This window comes from Euprymna scolopes, chromosome 6 (assembly GCF_053919585.1).
Source record: "Euprymna scolopes isolate OS-2025 chromosome 6, ASM5391958v1, whole genome shotgun sequence".
NCBI lineage: Eukaryota > Metazoa > Mollusca > Cephalopoda > Sepiida > Sepiolidae > Euprymna > Euprymna scolopes.
The window spans coordinates 142,623,958-142,641,762 of record NC_136487.1 but is presented as its reverse complement, the minus strand read 5'-3'; the positions used below and the strand labels follow the sequence as shown (position 1 = coordinate 142,641,762).

Here is a 17,805-nt window from a genome sequence, read left to right as displayed (position 1 = left end):
GCAGACCGAAACATGCTTACGACTGTAAGTTAACATATTACTGCTTATTTAAAAACAAATAAAGAATATATATATATATATATATATATATATATATATATATATATATATGTGTGTGTGTGTGTGTGTGTGTGTCTGTGTGTGTCTGTGTGTCTGTGTACATATATATATATATGTGTGTGTGTATGTGTGTGTGTCTGGGTCTGTGTGTCTGTGTGTGCCTCTGTGTGTCTCTGTGTGTATATATATATGTGTGTGTGTCTGTGTGCATATATATATATATATATATATATATATATATATATATACACGACCTGTTTGAAGTAACAGTTTTATTGCTAAACCTTTAAGTTAGTTCAACTTCCTGGGTATATTAATGTTGGTAGCTTTTAAAATTATTACCAGATTTTATCGATTAACTTTCTTTGTTTTCGTAGCGGTGACAAGGCAAAATAATCGACTTTCTTTTATTTTGCAAATATTAAATTGATATTTTCCCTTGCAAATTTGTCGATCATGCAAATTATTTTTGTGCTCCTTTGATATGCATTTTAAAGGGGTGAGCACAATTGATCACTTTTATTTTTATTTCATATTTAATGCGCAATTATTATGATGTTTAATTTATAATTTATTTCAATTTCTTTCGCAAAAACTATTTTTGGATTAACGAATCACCGCTTATCAAGGGTCAGTGGTCACTTAACGATAAAGGGTAATTTAGTCAGTTGGGTGATGAGACAACGTTTGGATAATTGGAGATGATAGTTGACACTGAACAGAATTTGATTATTTATTTGCATTAGACTTTACAACTTGTCAGATGGGAAGCAGCGTTCCACAGACAGGTGGCTCTTGGAAATTAAAAACATTGCTCACGGGAGTAGCGTTGAGTTCCAGAACTTTAGTAGTTTTGTATTATTGGTTTCTTACTAAACAAAACATACCCCCTATATAAAGAGACAAAGATGGCCATGGGCATGGAATATGTGCCTATATTAAAGATAGCTTTCCATGTGGGAGGGACATCTCCAGGGAAGATCCTAACTTACCTTATATGTGCTTCCGGGTTGCTTTAGCTCACACTACTGCATTTATATTTACTCTCTATCGCCCCCACAACAGCGGAGTTACTATCTTTCAAAGCATATCTGAGAAAATTGACCAAGTCCTATCTGCTTATCCTTCAGCTAACATTCACGTATGTGGAGACTTCAATGTTCGCAACGTCGAATGGTTGACACACTCAAACAAGACCGATGATGAGGGGAGGTTCTGTCATGATTTCTCCATTGCCTATGACCTCACTCAGATTGTTCAGGAACCCACCCGTGTGCCCGACAATGACGGCCAGTATGCGAGCCTACTAGACCTTTTTCTCACAACTTGCCCTGAACTATGTTCAGTTTCTGTTCTGTCGCCTCTTGGATCTTCCGACCACTCTGTTGTATCAATTAAGATAAAAATGAAATGTAATAAGTCCCCAGACGTACCTCTCCATCGTACAGTATATCGATACACTAAGGCTGACTGGGATAGCTTCCGTACATTTATATCTGATCTACCTCTGCATTCCATGTTTAAAAAGGATGTGTCCTCTATAGTATTAGACCTGACTGAATGGTTAATTGTAGGTATTGACCATTTCATACCCTCTAAAAAGTTTCAGCAAAAACCTAATAGCCAGCCATGGTTCTCTCCAGAATGTGCTGCTGCCATTGCGCACAGAAATCACTTTTTCCACTGCTTCAAACGTAATAGATGTATGGAAACTAAAGCCGTTTTCAGGTCTGCCAGCAACCATTGTAAGAAAGTAATAAGGAATGCAAGAGAGTTGTATGCTCAATCTGTTAAGTCCAAAGTAGCTGAGCAGCGGCTTGGTTCCCACCAGTTTTGGCAAATAGCAAACAGAATCCTGAACAGTAGCGTGTGCTCCATCCCAACTATTATCAATGGACCTGAGGTAATCTCGTCAGCATCAGACAAAGCCAAACTCTTTGTCAAGAACTTTGCAGCTAATTCTACCCTTTGCGACCAAGGCCGCCAACCCCCAATATTTCCTCCTGTATCAGAAAACACGCTATGTGATGTACGTATATCTGTACGTGATGTTACCAAGCTAATCAAAAACCTTGATTCCAGTAAAGCAACTGGCCCTGACGGTATTCCAATTATAGTAATCAAAAAACTTCAACCTGAACTAGCGCCCATGCTTACAAAACTGTTTAAACGTTGTCTCAAGGAGAATAGTTTCCCATCTCCCTGGAAAATCTCATCAGTATGCCCTGTATTTAAGAATTCAGGTGATCGCTCATCCCCCTCTCAGTACAGGCCAATAAGTCTCCTGTGCGTCATGAGTATGTTGCTAGAATCTGTGTTAAATACAGAAGTAATCAACCATCTCAACAAAAATAACCTTCTTAGTGACACTCAATACGGTTTCCGTTCTGCTAGATCTACAGCAGATGTGCTTACAGTTATATCGCATAGGATTAGCAAATCTCTCGACGATGGCAATCTTTCTAGGGCAATAGCTCTTGACATATCTAAGGCCTTTGATAGGGTGTGGCATAAAGGTTTACTTCATAAGATCGCTAGCTATGGTATAGCTGGAAATGTCTTCTCAATTATTAAATCATTTCTTTCTGATAGGTTCATAAGAGTAGTAGTTGAGGGGCAAAAATCAGAAGTTCACAGTATTAATGCCGGTGTCCCTCAGGGGTCCATCCTGGGCCCAACTCTTTTCCTGATCTACATTAATGATCTTCCAAATCACATCCTTACATCATTTGTAGACATTTATACTGACGACACTACCATTTATGGTAGCACATCTAAGACAGTAAACGACCAAGTTTTCTCCAATTCTCTCTCCTCTGATCTTGAGCACGTAGTACAATGGGGAAAGGAGTGGCTAGTTACTTTTAATGCATCTAAAACCAAGCTTCTCTCTTTACATCATCAACATTCTAATCCACATTTGGCATCAATTGAAATGAATGGCTCTCGTCTTCAGGAGGCCTCAAGTTTTGACAAGCTTCTGGGCTTGACCATTACTCCTGATCTTAAATGGAACACGTACATCAAATCTGTTGCCAAGGCCGCTGGAAAAATGGTGGGATCTTTCAATCGATCCGGTAAATATCTCACTGCTGATGCTATTCTCTATCTATATAAGAACCAGGTACGTCCAAGGATGGAATACTGTTGCCACATCTGGGCAGGTGCTGCTAGAAAGGACTTGTCCTGCCTTGATAGAGTTCAAAATAGACTTCGTAGCCTCGTAGGAGATGTTCTTTTCTCCTCCTTGCAACCTCTATCTCACAGAAGAGATGTTGCGAGTTTGTCTCTGATGTATCGTTATTTTCATGGAAAGTGTTCGACTGAGCTTCAATCTATGGTCCCCCCTTGCCAAACTTTCACAAGAAACACTCGTTTAGCTGTAAACACTATCAATAATTCCCCCCACTCTTTATCTGTGCCTAAACCTAATCGTAGATTCCATGAACAAAGCTTCTTTCTTAGAACTGCACGCCTGTGGAATTGTCTTCCGTTTTCCTGCTTTCCGGCTGACTACAATATGGTTGTGTTCAAGTCTAAAGTAAATAAGTTCTTGATGAGCCGTTCCATATAAGTTATCAAATTTACCAAATTTTCATTACTAATGATTACTATATTGTCCAATTTCTACTGTACACTCTTTAACCCTTATCCTTGAGTGGCCTCTGGGCCTTGATAATGTGGTGATGCCTATGTAAAAAAAAAGTATCAGAAAACACATTTATATTCATTTGTAATATAATAAGTACAAAATCAGGAAATAAATTATTTGCAAAATAAAAATTAAAAAAAAAAGAAATCCGCAGGATACAAACGGCACATTAATATTATTACCGACTTGCATAGTCGATTAATTTATCCCGTTTTCGCTAATCGATGAAAGCTGGCAGATATTTTGAGAGCTAACAGCTACAATATCACCAAACTTAAATATATCAATGTTAACTTAATTGCATTTTGGCATTAATGCAATATCTGTTTTATATCATTGTAGAAAGATTATAACATGGGTTTAAGGTTTTCAATAAACTGTGATTGTTGTTGTTTTTGTTGTTGCTGCATTTTATTAGGTTGGTGCAAAAATAATGTTGTTTTTATGTTTAATCTAAATAAAACGACATTATTTTTGCACCAACCTAATACATCGAACCATGTGGGTTCATTTTATAACTGAAAACTTACATGCTTTTCTCTAAGATTGATTTGTAGGTTAATTTTAATTTGATGAGAACTCTATGACATACGGGGAATTCCAAAAGTCTTGAGCACATATCAAGTCCTCATATCTGATTAACTATGAATAGTTGTAAGATGAAAGACGTGCCATTTGAAAGCTAAAGTATTTTTGTAAGGTTATGAAATTTTTTTCCATTTCTTTTCAGATCCAGTAATGGCGTTCACTCAAAGAGAAATTAAAAAGAAAAGCATTCTGTGTGCTTGCATTTGCAAAAACTTAGTTATGGACACTTCTTCAACGTGCATTTCGCAAAAAAAAAAAAAATAGGAAAAAAAGCTACTAGAAAGAAAGTCCATAGTGAGATGGCATGGTAAATTCATGGCGGATAGGTGCTTATGCCCAGCTAAGAGAAAAGGACGAATAACATAAGATGTTGCAACCATTAACAGTGCAATGCCGGGACGCGTTTGACAAGAATTGGACTGTCTGATGTGTGTTGTGTGACCAATGGTGTTCACATTGAACATCTTTGAATATTCCATGATAAATTTGAAATTACAAACTTTCTGAATATGCCAGGTGCTTTTTTATATATGTTTTAATTCTCGAGATATTCACTGTCAAAATGTGCCCAAGACTTTTGGTACACCTGTATATCACTTGATCTTCCCCTCTATTTAGTATTGGCCTGATCCAATGTTGATTAAAGTCGATCGTCTTAAGAGAACTAAACTCTTAATATTTGCTATGTTCCGAATGTTTACTGGACTGAACGTTACTCTATTATTCAACGAATTGTCCTTTCCGTTGCGCATACACTAGTCCAAACGATAAGATGGCCGCTAGGGAAACAATGGCAGAGTATGCGTAGAAGACAATGGAGAACGAACGTGTCGCGTCATATACAACACCTGAAATAAATAGAAGCAATTGATAATCACTCTTTATTTAAAATTATTGCATTAAATAAGACTAAGTATTTATTTATAAATGCTCAGATCGTTATGCTTATTATATTGACTTAACACGGCGAAGGACTAATTAATAAGACACTTTTTTTTTATTTGGGCAAGATTCGAGTTCTAGGCTGATTCACAGATTACGTTACTCATCATCATTCGGTGATATTTCCTCGTAGAATGATGTGTCCTCGGTCCAAAATAAACCATAATTTTTTATATCGCATATTATTGGAGCCAAACCCTTTTCTCTGGGAAATTGTTTTTTTTTTTGGGGGGGGGGTACTAAAAATGTACGACCAAAATTATTTCCGACCAATGTACGACTGACTGCTCCTGCTGTCAATCGAAACAACGTGTAAAGTTGCTTGAATCAGCAGGAGCCGAATCGGACAATTTACTCGTGCTCGATTTGGGTCATACATAAGGAGGTTTACTAAAATTGTACGATTAGATAACGTATGATTATTTGTTCCGCCTGCTGATTTGCTGTTTAAGCAACTTCGACCGAATGCACTACTGGGTTTGTCAGAGCAAAATATTGTAAAAAAAAATGTTGCGATATTATTAAAATAAGCAATTAAATGAATTTATCAAATAGGCAATTAAATCAATTTACTAAAATAAGCAATTAAAGGAATTATGATAAGCAATTAAAGGAATTTATTAAAATAAGCAATTAAAGGAATTAATCAAAATAAGCAATTAAATGAATTTATTAAAATAAGCAATTAAAGGAATTTATTAAAATAAGCAATTAAATAAAATTATTAAAATAAGCAATTAAATGAAATTATTAAAATAAGCAATTAAATGAAATTATTAAAATAAGCAATTAAATTAATTTATTAAAATAAGCAATTAAAGGAATTTATTAAAATATGCAATTGAATGAAATTATAAAAATAAGCAATTAAAGGAATTTATTAAAATAAGCAATTAAAGGAATTTATTAAAATAAGCAATTAAAGGAATTTATTAAAATATGCAATAAAATGAATTCATTCACAAGTTACTGCCGAGAGGTTATTTTTTGGCAAATATATTTTTAGATTGATATAAAATGTATTTACAAAAAATTAATTATTTGAAAAAAAAAAGGAATAATCTCTTAAGACAGAAAGTAAATAGATACATGGGTATTTATTTACGTAATGAACTTCCTAAAGATAGAAACAATTATTTTTTTCCAATTCTGTGCGCCATCTTTTGTTAAAAATATTTGTATAAGAATATACAAGTTTATTTTATTTTAGATTAGTCGTGCGTAGATTTTACTAATTATACACTACTAAAAATTAAGCAATTTTATGTGCGTCTATTAAATCTTAAAACAATTATTTGACACACTGTAAGAGAAAAAAATGATTATCAGTCGTTAAGTGTTTAAGTAGTAAAAGAAACTTCGCCAGTTTTAAGTTTATTTTAAAAACAAAATAAACAAACAGAAACCAAGGAATAGTTGATAATGAAAACTTGAAAAAATGTTTGAGAAAACTTAAAAAAATGACTTTTCTTTGCTTTTTGCTTGGTTGGTTGTTTTTGTTTTATGGCATATCAACCCTTTTCGGGTTATTTAATGCCGAATCCAAAGATTTTGAAAAAAAAAATTTAATAGAATATATTTGTTGTTTTCACGTCGGTTTCTATTTAACCCATAGTTGGGACCCTAACAGGTACTACCACTCCGGGTCAGAGTGGACCGGGGAGCAATGGTAATTAAAGGGTGGCTCCACACTCCCCAAAGCCCACAAGCTGGAGCCTCACCACTGGATATAGTTTAAGGTCATATCCAGGACCCCCATTGAGGGACTTTTACCCTCTGCAGGGGGGCAGTCGGCATATTCTAATGCCCCACCGACAGGGCCTTTGCTTTTTGGAGAAATGAACCAGAGTTGCGTTATGATAAAACGGAATTTTATGCGATATTATTTTTAAATAGAAAGGAAAGAAAAACAAATAGTAATTTTTAAAATAATGGTTATTTTCTTGCCTCCTCACGAGTGCAGTAAGACACTAATGTTTTAACTGTGAGGAAAACTAGTTTCCCAAAACAGGTACACGTATTTGGAAATGTTGCGTAGTCTTTAAGGATATATTTTACTTTTTACAAATATTTTCTAGTGTTACATTGCTATTGTGTTACAAAATTCTAATTTTAAAGAAAAGGGTCACTTGTAAAATTTTATTTGCCAAAAAACCTCTCGGCTGAAAGTTGTGACTGTGAATTTTCGTTTGTTTTTATTTTAATAATATATATTTTTTACACATGTTAAAAAAATAAGAAAAAGTGGAACACTGGGTTGGAAAAAGGTCTCAGTATTTAAGAATCTGCCAAAAATAATCGCGACTGTGACTGAAGTCGTGTTATTGTTTATCTTAATAACATTTTTGCGCTAACAGACTCAATAAATTGTCCGCGTAAGAGGGAACATTTAGTAAAAATTGGAGTTTTCATTAGTAAATATTTTTTAGGCATGGACTTCAAAAGATATTTGCCTAAAATAACCTCGCGAAACTTCAGAGTAAATTATTTTTATTGTTTATCACTAGGGTTATGACAAAAGAATATTTTTTTCATTATTTGGACTCTCGAATATATATGAGTTAATATCTTATATGTTTTTAGATAGAGTGGTTTGTGGTTCTTGATTGATTAACTGTGTCGGATATATACTCGAGAGTCAAAATGATGATAAAAATATTCTCTTGTCATAGCCCTAAATATTACAAGATTGTTTTACGATATTTTACGCTGACAGACCCTACCGATCGCCTGTGTCGAAGTTGCTGCAATCAGCAACAGTGGCATTAGTCGTACATTGATAGTGCCTAATTTTTAGTCGTACATTTTTAGTATAACCGGTTTTGAGGTGTTTAAATAGTCAATAGTTACTAGGAGTCAGATCCAAGGAATAGTGTGATTGAGGAAGCAATTCCATGTGCTTAGACATTGTTGCGATCGACTTGTGACGCGGTACATTATGTTGGAGAAAGAGCGCATCTTATTAATACATAGCGTTTTATTTTCAAACACACCAATAATGTCGTATAATATTTGTTATTGTGTGTTCACCTTTTCCTAAATACTCGTTTCAAAAATACATTGCACGAACCAAATTACGGGGGTCACAACATTCCTGATGATGTTTGTGACGTAATCATTATATATTTACCCAATAATTTCAAGGACTAATCAATAAAACACTTTATTTGGGCAAAATTCGAGTACTAGGCTGATTCACGAATTACGTTATTTATCTAACAATTCAGTGATATTTCCTCGTAGAATGATTTGTCCTTGGTCCAAAATAAACCATAATTTTTTATATCACTTATTTATTGCAGCCAAATACCTTTATCTAGGAAATTGTTTTTTTGTTTTTGTTTTTTTTGCGGAGGCGGTAGGTACTAAAGATGCTCGACAAACATTATGCTCGATCAATGTACGACTGACTGCTCCTGCTGTTTGTCATATAGAAATAACGTCGATTTGGACGGCATTCAATTGCTGTTCCCTAAACATCTAGCTGCCAATTTTATTATCGAGTGAACTATTGGATCTATGTTTTATCTATTTTTCATTACTTAGGAATCACCACTTATCAAGTTCCGAAGGCCACTCGAGGATAAGTGTTAATAAATATGAGGCGGTAGTGTAGTAATCGTTAATCGTGTAAATTGGGTAGAATTTGATTATTTATGGGGACGGCTCAACAAGAACTTGTTTACATTGGATTTGAAGGCTAGCATGTTGTATTTAACCATAAAACAGTCCAGCATAGTGTTCCACAGACATAGAGTTCTGGGAAAGCAGCTTTGTTCATAGAATTAGAATCTGCGTTTAGATTTAGGCACAGATAGAGAGGGGTGGAAATCGTGATTGAGTGTTTTTGTGAAAGTCCGGCGAGAGAGAACCATAGATTAGAGCTCAGTCGAGTACTAGCCATGAAAGTAACGATAGAGCAGAGGCAGGCTCACAACGTCTCTTCTATAGGAAAGAGGTTGCAGGGTAGATTTCGTAACCAGTTTTGAACTTTATCAGGACTGTATAAGGCGCGCTGAGCAGCTCTTGCCCAGCTGCGGCAAGAGTACTTCATTTTAGGGCATACCTGACTCTTATACAGATAGAAAATTGCATCAGCAGTGAGATACCTACTGGGGTGATGGATGGAATTTAACCATTTTTCCAGCCATCTTGGCAATAAATTTGATGTATGTGTTCCATTTCAGATCAGGAGTTAAGATCAGTCCCAGAAGCTGGTCAAGACATAGAGCTTCCCCAAGATGAGAGTTATTCATTTCAATTGGGGTATGATGGGGGGGGTCAGATCGATTATTATGAAATGAGAGAAAATTGATTTTTGATGCATTTAAATCAACCAGCAACTTTTTCCACAATTGAACCACGTTCTTAAGATCAGAAGACAGAGAATAAGAAAGATCTTGGGCATTGCTGGCCTTTGAAGTGTTTCCATAGATTATAGCGTCGTCTGCATAAATATCTACAAATGATCTAAGAATGTGATTTGGGAGATCATTGATGAAGATTAAAATGAGAGCTGGGTCCAGGATGGAACCTTATGCATATTAACGCAAAAACACATTATTGTTGCATTTTACACATTATATAGAGACTCCAACCGAGAAAACAAGTAGAGATTCAAGGCTACTTCCATTGTTTTCTCCGGGGAAATTTATACATACGGTTGAAATTTCAGTAAATAAGGGTATATTGAAAACTGAAGAGAGGTACTGTACCCATAGTTCCGCTTAGAGACCTCGAGAAACTTCCATTTCCGTCCCGGAATACTTTAAATATGAATACAGTTTTAATTTTATGTAGATTATCTCGCTTTTTTTATTTCTATATGCAAATAGATCGTGTATTTTTATAATATCTTAATCAAATATTCATTGGAATCATAAAAACAACATTGTAAAAAGAATGTGTTAAAATAATTGCCGAATTAAATTGACCATAATACTTTTCGATTTTTAGTAAACAAGTCATCAATTTAATGCTTAGTTAGCAGCTGAAAAATACATAAATTTTAAAAGAATTTTAAAGTATTTAACTTTTCTAATGTAAATTCATTTAAACTGACTTTTAAAAAAAATTGTGGAATAATTGTAAATTAGAGATTTAATCGATATTAAATTAACAAAATAATTTAAGTTCGATACAAATCTTATCATTTAAGAGTCAAATATGACCAGAATAATTAAATTCACTTTTTAAATACCTACTTTAATAAAATTATTTATTTAAACAAAAAAATGAAAAAAGAAAATCGAAACCAATGTGAAAATAAAACAATTGCTGGGAAACGCCAGACAGGGACATCTAGTATATTTTTCATGTTTCTTCGTGACACAAGGAGTGTCATATATTAACAGTAGTTGCTAAGTAGATATAAAATGGGGTTTGTAGTACGTACCCGTACCAATGGGAAACACAGAATACCCAATTCCCATTAATATCGAGATAAGGCTAAAACCCGATGACATATTCTCAACTCCAAAGACTGCTGCAACCATGGCAATACGAAGTGCAACTCCGAAATCTACAAAATAGAAAATTAAGATTGGAAATATTGTCAATAAGGCCAAATACGAGGGTCGTTTGAAAAGTAAAGCTTTCTATGTTTTAACTAAAAAAAGTGCTACGTTGAAGAGCTACGACAAATGGCGTTGCACCATTAAAACGGGCAAAGTTTTGTGTTCTAGAATTATTTTCTACATGATCACCTTCTCAATGCACTTTTACCGGCCCCTTTTGATGCCTCAGTTATAAAATTCCGGAGCGCACTTTGTTACACAGATTTCTGTCACCACCCTGAAATCAACGGACCCATCTCCTGTGCTGGCACCAACTGCATCGACTTTGTAAAAGGCACTTGTGAGTATTGATCGGTTCAATTCTTTTTCTGCGTGGAAAAATTCAAGAAAGCATGTCTGCTTCTGACACACGTCTCTGATAGGGGTTGTTTTCTTAGAGTCTCACACAGATAATATCTGCAACAGAGTGATGAAACGTTCAGGGTATGAATGAATAAACTTTTTTATCGAAACAATGCAATTTGCAATCCGTTTTGATCTATTCGGGCGGAATAAAAATGGAGGCATTACTTTTTGAACGTCCTTCGTATATAGATTATATAATTGACAAAATATTGATATATAATATTGATATACTATTTTATTATTTAATAATTATCATGTAACAATTACAATTAATATATATATATATATATATATTCTGATGAATTTTGAAATAAAGTACTATGAAATACGTTTATAAGTCAAATTACAACGCGATATTATGTAAAATAAATATTTGTTTAAAATTAAGATTTCGGCGAAAGACGTCATCATTCTGATTTATGGTTTTCAGGGACCCTCATTACGGTACATATACGGCATACTCACGTTGACACACCGATGAAGTTAAGCAACGTTGAGCCTGGTCATTACTAACATGGGTGACCAATTTGGGAATTCCAGGTGCTGTATGTAGGAGGACGTCGACACCTCCTTGCAAAAGGTTGCAAAAACCTAACGTCGTCATCTCCCCTTACGGGGATATACATGCGACTGGGAACTGCTTGTGAAGTTCATACTCCTATGAAACTTCCTCCTTCGGAGGAAGCCGGTTAAACCGTGAATAGGGTTGGTGCTGACTGCACAAACACGCACATTACGGTACATATTAGAAAGCCTTGCCAATAGCGATTAAGGTTGCTAGTATGTATTTTTACAAGGGTGACACTGAATGCGGGATAATAACTCAAATCTACAAAACAGAATTATTTCCGGGCTTGAATCAAGAATGGCTGACATGTAAAGTAGCGGAACTTAGATAAGTTAGACAAAACAGAGGTATAAGCAAGATGACGAACGACATCACGTTTGCCAGCTGAGAAAAAATACAATAGTTTTTCAAATGACTACTATATAAGTCGTACGACAGACCGCTAATAATGGGGGTGTATCGGTAAAAGCGCGTGCGAGACCCACCGTCAATAATGCTGCAATTAACTTGGCTAATCTCTAAGTGCGAATTGTTACCTCGATATATCTGTCCGTAAGTCAATCATTCCATGATCTTGGATATGACCTTAAACTATATCCAGTGGTGAGGCCCCACCTTGTGGGCTTTGGAAAGTGCGGAGCCACACTTTAATTACCATTGCTCCCAGGTCCACTCTGACCCGGAGTGGTAGTACCTGTTAGGGTCCCAACTATGGGTTGAATAGAAACCGACTTGAAAACAACAAATATATTCTATTCAAAAAATTTTCTTCCAACTCTTTGGATTCGGTATTAAATAACCTGAAAAGGGTTGATATGCCGTAAAACAAAAACAACCAACCAACCAATTATTCCAGTTAAGTAAATAAGTTAATTAAATGATTTAATCATTTACCTAAGATAATGTTAGCCTCTCTCTCCTGTGTCAATTGTCTTAAAAGTAAAACTTTTAAGAACTCTCAGCGGACATCTCATTTTGTCTTTCCTGCATAAAAAGAAGCTTCATTTGCATAGCAACCTTTAGACGAAACTGGGAAGAAAAACAGCAACGCCAGACAAGAACAATAAAATACCCAAGTACGTATAAAGAACGTTATGCTATTGAAAATATTACAATTAGAAAAGAATTAATAAACTACTAATCTCTCTTTATTGGACAGGATCTAAAAAATGTATCCAATCTTATAAGTCCTGTACCATCAACTAAACTTCAATCCAGACCGATAATCACAATGTTGAATACCTGTCATTATTTTACAACTGTTTAATTGAATGTCCTTCGACAAGCCTGTGGAACTGCTTTTGACGCACGTCTATGACAGGCGTTGCTTTCTTAGATTTTCACAACGTGAATATCTGCACCAGAAAGATGGCACTTTTGAGGCTCTGAATGCGTAAGTTCAGTCATCATAACAATGGTCGATTCGGGCGGAATAAAAAATATGAACACCACTCGTATATGCACAGACATAACCTGGTAAAATTATAAACTTCCATGTATGACACAAGGTTGCAACGCAATAGCTTCGGAAGAGCACCAACAAAATATTCCCGACTGCCCACCATTAAAAGCAGACAAAAATGCAAGTTGATTTGATTTTAGGGCTATTTCTTTAATAAGGTGTCCTAACTAATCAAGGCCTAAAATCTACTCGAGGATATTGGTAAACTGAATGTCAGTTGGACTGTAAAGCAACACTGATGATTGGAAATGATGACCGTGATGAAACAGAATTTGATTGTTAAGAAGGTAGCTCAACAAGAATTTGTTTACATTGGACTTGAAAATGACCATGTTGTAATCAGTTGACAAAGATGTGCTACGATACTGTCGTTTACAAACGGGCAATTCTATCAAAAATAACTTTGCTCAGAAAAATTTCTTTTAGTTTTAGCAAGAAAGGGACCCTATTGACAAATTGATTGTAACTAGGTATGTTCTTGTTGGGACTGTTTTACTTATTACGTAGGGTTCCTTTAATAAGTTTCATTTTTATTTATGTAACATGTTCTGACGGATCCTCTCTGTGAGCTAAACTATTTCCTGTTTCCTGTTTTATTCCCACCTCGTCGCGTGTACTCAGGAAAAAACAAAACACGCCGACCACCGCGTTGGAGAGCTAAGTGCACGAGATTTGTCGCTTTTAAATGATAGTCAAAGTCTTTCCCCATCGAAAGTGACGAAGGGTTTATTAATGACATTTTTTTACATGGAGGTCACCACTTATCAAGGCCCAAGGGCCACTCGGGGATAAGGGTTATTGTGTGTACAGTAATCAATGGGATAGTGTAGTAATAATATTGGAGAATTGACAAAGTGTCATTACTTAAGGGGCAGTTCATCAGGAATTTGTTTGTGTTGGACTTGAAGACATCCAGGTTGAAATCGGGAGGGAAACAGGCAAGCGGAACAGAGTTCCACAGACGTGCAGTTCTAAGAAAGAAGCTTTGTTCATGAAATCTACGTTTTGATTTAGGCACAGATAAAGAGTGGCGAAAATTATTGACGGTGGTTTCAGCTAGTCGGGTGTTTTTTGAAAAAGATTGGCTAGAGGGGATCAGAGAATGGAGCTCAGACGAGTACTTGTCATGGAAATAACGATAGTACAAAGATAGGCTCGCAACGTATCTTCTGTGGGAAAGAGGTTGCAGGGAAGAGAAAAGGGCATCCCCCACCAAGCCACAAAGTCTATTTTGTACTCTGTCAAGGCAAGATAGGCTGTTTTAGCAGCTCCTGCACAGATATGGCAGCAGTACTCCATCCTTGGACGTACTTGGCTTTTATATAGATAGAGAATTGCATCATTAGTGAGATATCTTTTGGAGCGGTAGAACGGTCCCACCATTTTCCCAGCGACCTTGGCCACAGACTTGATGTATGTATTCCATTTAAGATCAGGAGTAAAGGTCAAACCCAGAAGCTTATCAAAACATGGGGCCTCCCCTAGACGAGAGCCATCCGTTTCAATTGATGCCAGATGGGGATCAGAGCGTTTATGATGTAGAGATAGGAGCCTGTTCTTAGATGCATTAAAGGTAACCAGCTACCTCTTCCCCCACTGTACCACGCGCTCAAGATTAGAGGAGAGAGAATCAGAGAGAACATCATCATTTACGGCCTTTGATGTGTTGCCATAGATAATCGTATCATCAGCATAGATGTTAACGAAAGATTTTAGTATGTGTTTTGCGAGATCATTGATGTAGATCAAGAAGAGAGTTGGGCCCAGTAGAGACCCCCGAGGGACTCCAGCATTAATACTGTGGGCCTCTGATTTCTGCCCATCAACCACTACTCTTATGAGCCTATCAGAGAGGAATGATTTAATGATTGAGAAAACATTTCCCGTTATACCGTAGCTGGAAATCTTGTGTAGTAGGCCTTTATGCCACACCTTATCGAAGGCCTTTGATATGTCAAGAGCAATTGCCCTAGAAATGAAGCATTTGTCGAGAGATTCGCTAATCCTATAAGATATAACCGTTAGCACATTTGCTGTAGATCTAGCAGAACGGAACCCATATTGCATGTCGCTAAGAAGGTTATTTCTGCTGAGGTGGTTGACTACTATCTGTTTATTGTGGATTCCAGCAACTTACTCATGACACACAGGAGACTTATTGGTCTGTACTGAGAGGGAGATGCCTTATCACCTGAATTCGTAAATACAGGGCATACTGATGAGGTTTTCCAGGGTGTTGGGAAACACTTCTCCTTAAGGCAACGCTTAACAGTTTGGTAAGTATGGGAGCAAGTTCTGGTTGTAAATTTTTAACACTATAATTGGAATACCGTCAGGACCAGTTGCTTTACTGGAGTCAAAGTTCTTGATTAGCTTGGCGACCTCACGCACAGATATTTGTATGTTGCATAGCGTGTTGTCTGTTATAGGAGGGTATACGGGGAGTTGATGGCCTTCGTCTCACAAAACATGGAAAGTACAGTCGAATCATGGATGATAAAATGTCGACAGATTATATGACTCTTAAAATTCCCATTAAATAATGCATTTAATATTCATTAAACTTTTTAAAAAAATCATTAATACTTACTGAATATTTAAATATCGTTATCCATATTTACTCAATTTTTAAAAAAACATAATTCTTACTACATTATAAAATAACGTGATTAATACTTACTACATTTAAAAATAACGTGATTAATAGTAACTACATTTAAAAATAACGAGATTAAATCTTACTACATTTAAAAATAACGTGATTAATACTTACTACATTTTAAAAAAACGTGGTTAATACTAACTACATTGTAAAATAACGTGATTAATACATACTACATTTAAAAATAACATGATTAACACCAACTACTTTTAAAAATAACGTGATTACAACTTACTACATTTAAAAATAACGTGATTAATACTTACTATATTTAAAAATAACGGTATTAATACTTACGTCATTTTATAATAACGTGATTAACATTAACTACGTTTAAAAATAACGTGATTTATACTTACTACATTTAAAAATAACATGATTAATACTGACTACATTTAAAAATAACATCATTAACACTAACTACATTTAAAGAAAACGTGATTAATACTTACTACAGTTAAAAATAACATGATTAATACTTACTACATTTAAAAATAACATGATTAATACTGACTACATTTAAAAATAACATCATTAACACTAACTACATTTAAAGAAAACGTGATTAATACTTACTACAGTTAAAAATAACATGATTAATACTTACTACATTTAAAAATAACATGATTAATACTTCTACATTTAAAAATAACGGTATCAATACTTACTACATTTAAAAATAACGTGATTAATACATACTACATTTATAAACAACGTGATTAACACTAACTGTATTAAAAAACGGTATTAATACTTACTACATTTTATAATAACGTTATTAATACTTACTACATTTAAAAATAACGTGATTAAAACTTACTACATTTAAAAATAACATGATTAATACTTACTACATTTAAAAATAACATGATTAACACTAACTACATTTTAAAAAAACGTTATTAATACTTACTACATTTAAAAATAACGTGATTAATACTTACTACATTTAAAAATAACGTCATTAATACTAACTACATTTTTAAACAACGTGATTAATGCATACTACATTTAAAAATAACGTAATTAACACTTACTACATTTATAAATAACGTAATTAACACTTACTACATTAAAAATATCGTTATTGATACTTACTACATTTTAAAAAAAACGTGATTAACACTTACTACATTTAAAAATAACGTGATTAACACTTACTACATTTAAAAATAACGTGATTAATACTTACTACATTTAAAAATGACGTTATTAATACTTACTAAATTTAAAAATAACGTGGTGAACACTTACTATATTTAAACATAGCGTTATAAATACTCACTGCATTTTAAAATTTCTTTATTAATACTTACTACATTTAAAAATAACGTTATTAATACTGACCACATTTTATAATAACATTATTAATACTGACAATATTGAAAAAAAAACGGAATTAATACTTACTACATGTAAAAATAACGTTATTAATACTTACTACATTTAAAATAACATGATTAATACTTACTGCATTTAAAAATAACGTTATTAATACTTACTACATTTAAAATAACATGACTAATACTTACTGCATTTAAAAATAACGTTATTAATACTTACTACATTTAAAATAACATGATTAATACTTACTGCATTTAAAAATTACGTGACTAATATTTATTACATTTAACAATAACATTATTAATAGTTACTATATTTAAAAATAACGTGATTTACATTTACTACATTTAAAAATAACGTTATTGATAATTACTACATTAAAAATAACGTGGTTAATACTTACTACATGTAAGAATAACGTGATTAATACTTACTACATTTGAAAATAACGTGGTTAATACTTACTTCATTTAAAAATAACGTGATTAATACTTACTACATTATAAAATTACGGGAATAAATCTTACTACATTTAAAAATAACGTGATTAACCCTTACTACAGTTAAAAATAACATCATTAATAATTACTACATTTAAAAATAACG

At 34.2% G+C, this 17,805-nt stretch overlaps 1 protein-coding gene across 5 annotated transcripts in view; it reads right to left on the bottom strand.

Annotated features, from left to right (window-relative positions):
• Positions 1 to 774: 774 nt before the first annotated feature.
• LOC145278011 (monocarboxylate transporter 9-like) overlaps positions 775 to 17,805 on the bottom strand; it is a 199,293-nt gene continuing 182,262 nt past the window's right edge. For all 5 annotated transcript variants that reach the window (XM_080130191.1, XM_080130193.1, XM_080130192.1 and 2 more), the window contains exons 10-11: positions 10,638 to 10,763; positions 775 to 5,148 (exon numbers count right to left, since the gene is read on the bottom strand). In XM_080130191.1, the coding sequence (XP_079986317.1) occupies positions 5,021 to 5,148; positions 10,638 to 10,763 (254 nt within the window). In that variant the 3' untranslated portion in view covers positions 775 to 5,020. The remainder of the gene's footprint in view (positions 5,149 to 10,637; positions 10,764 to 17,805) is intronic.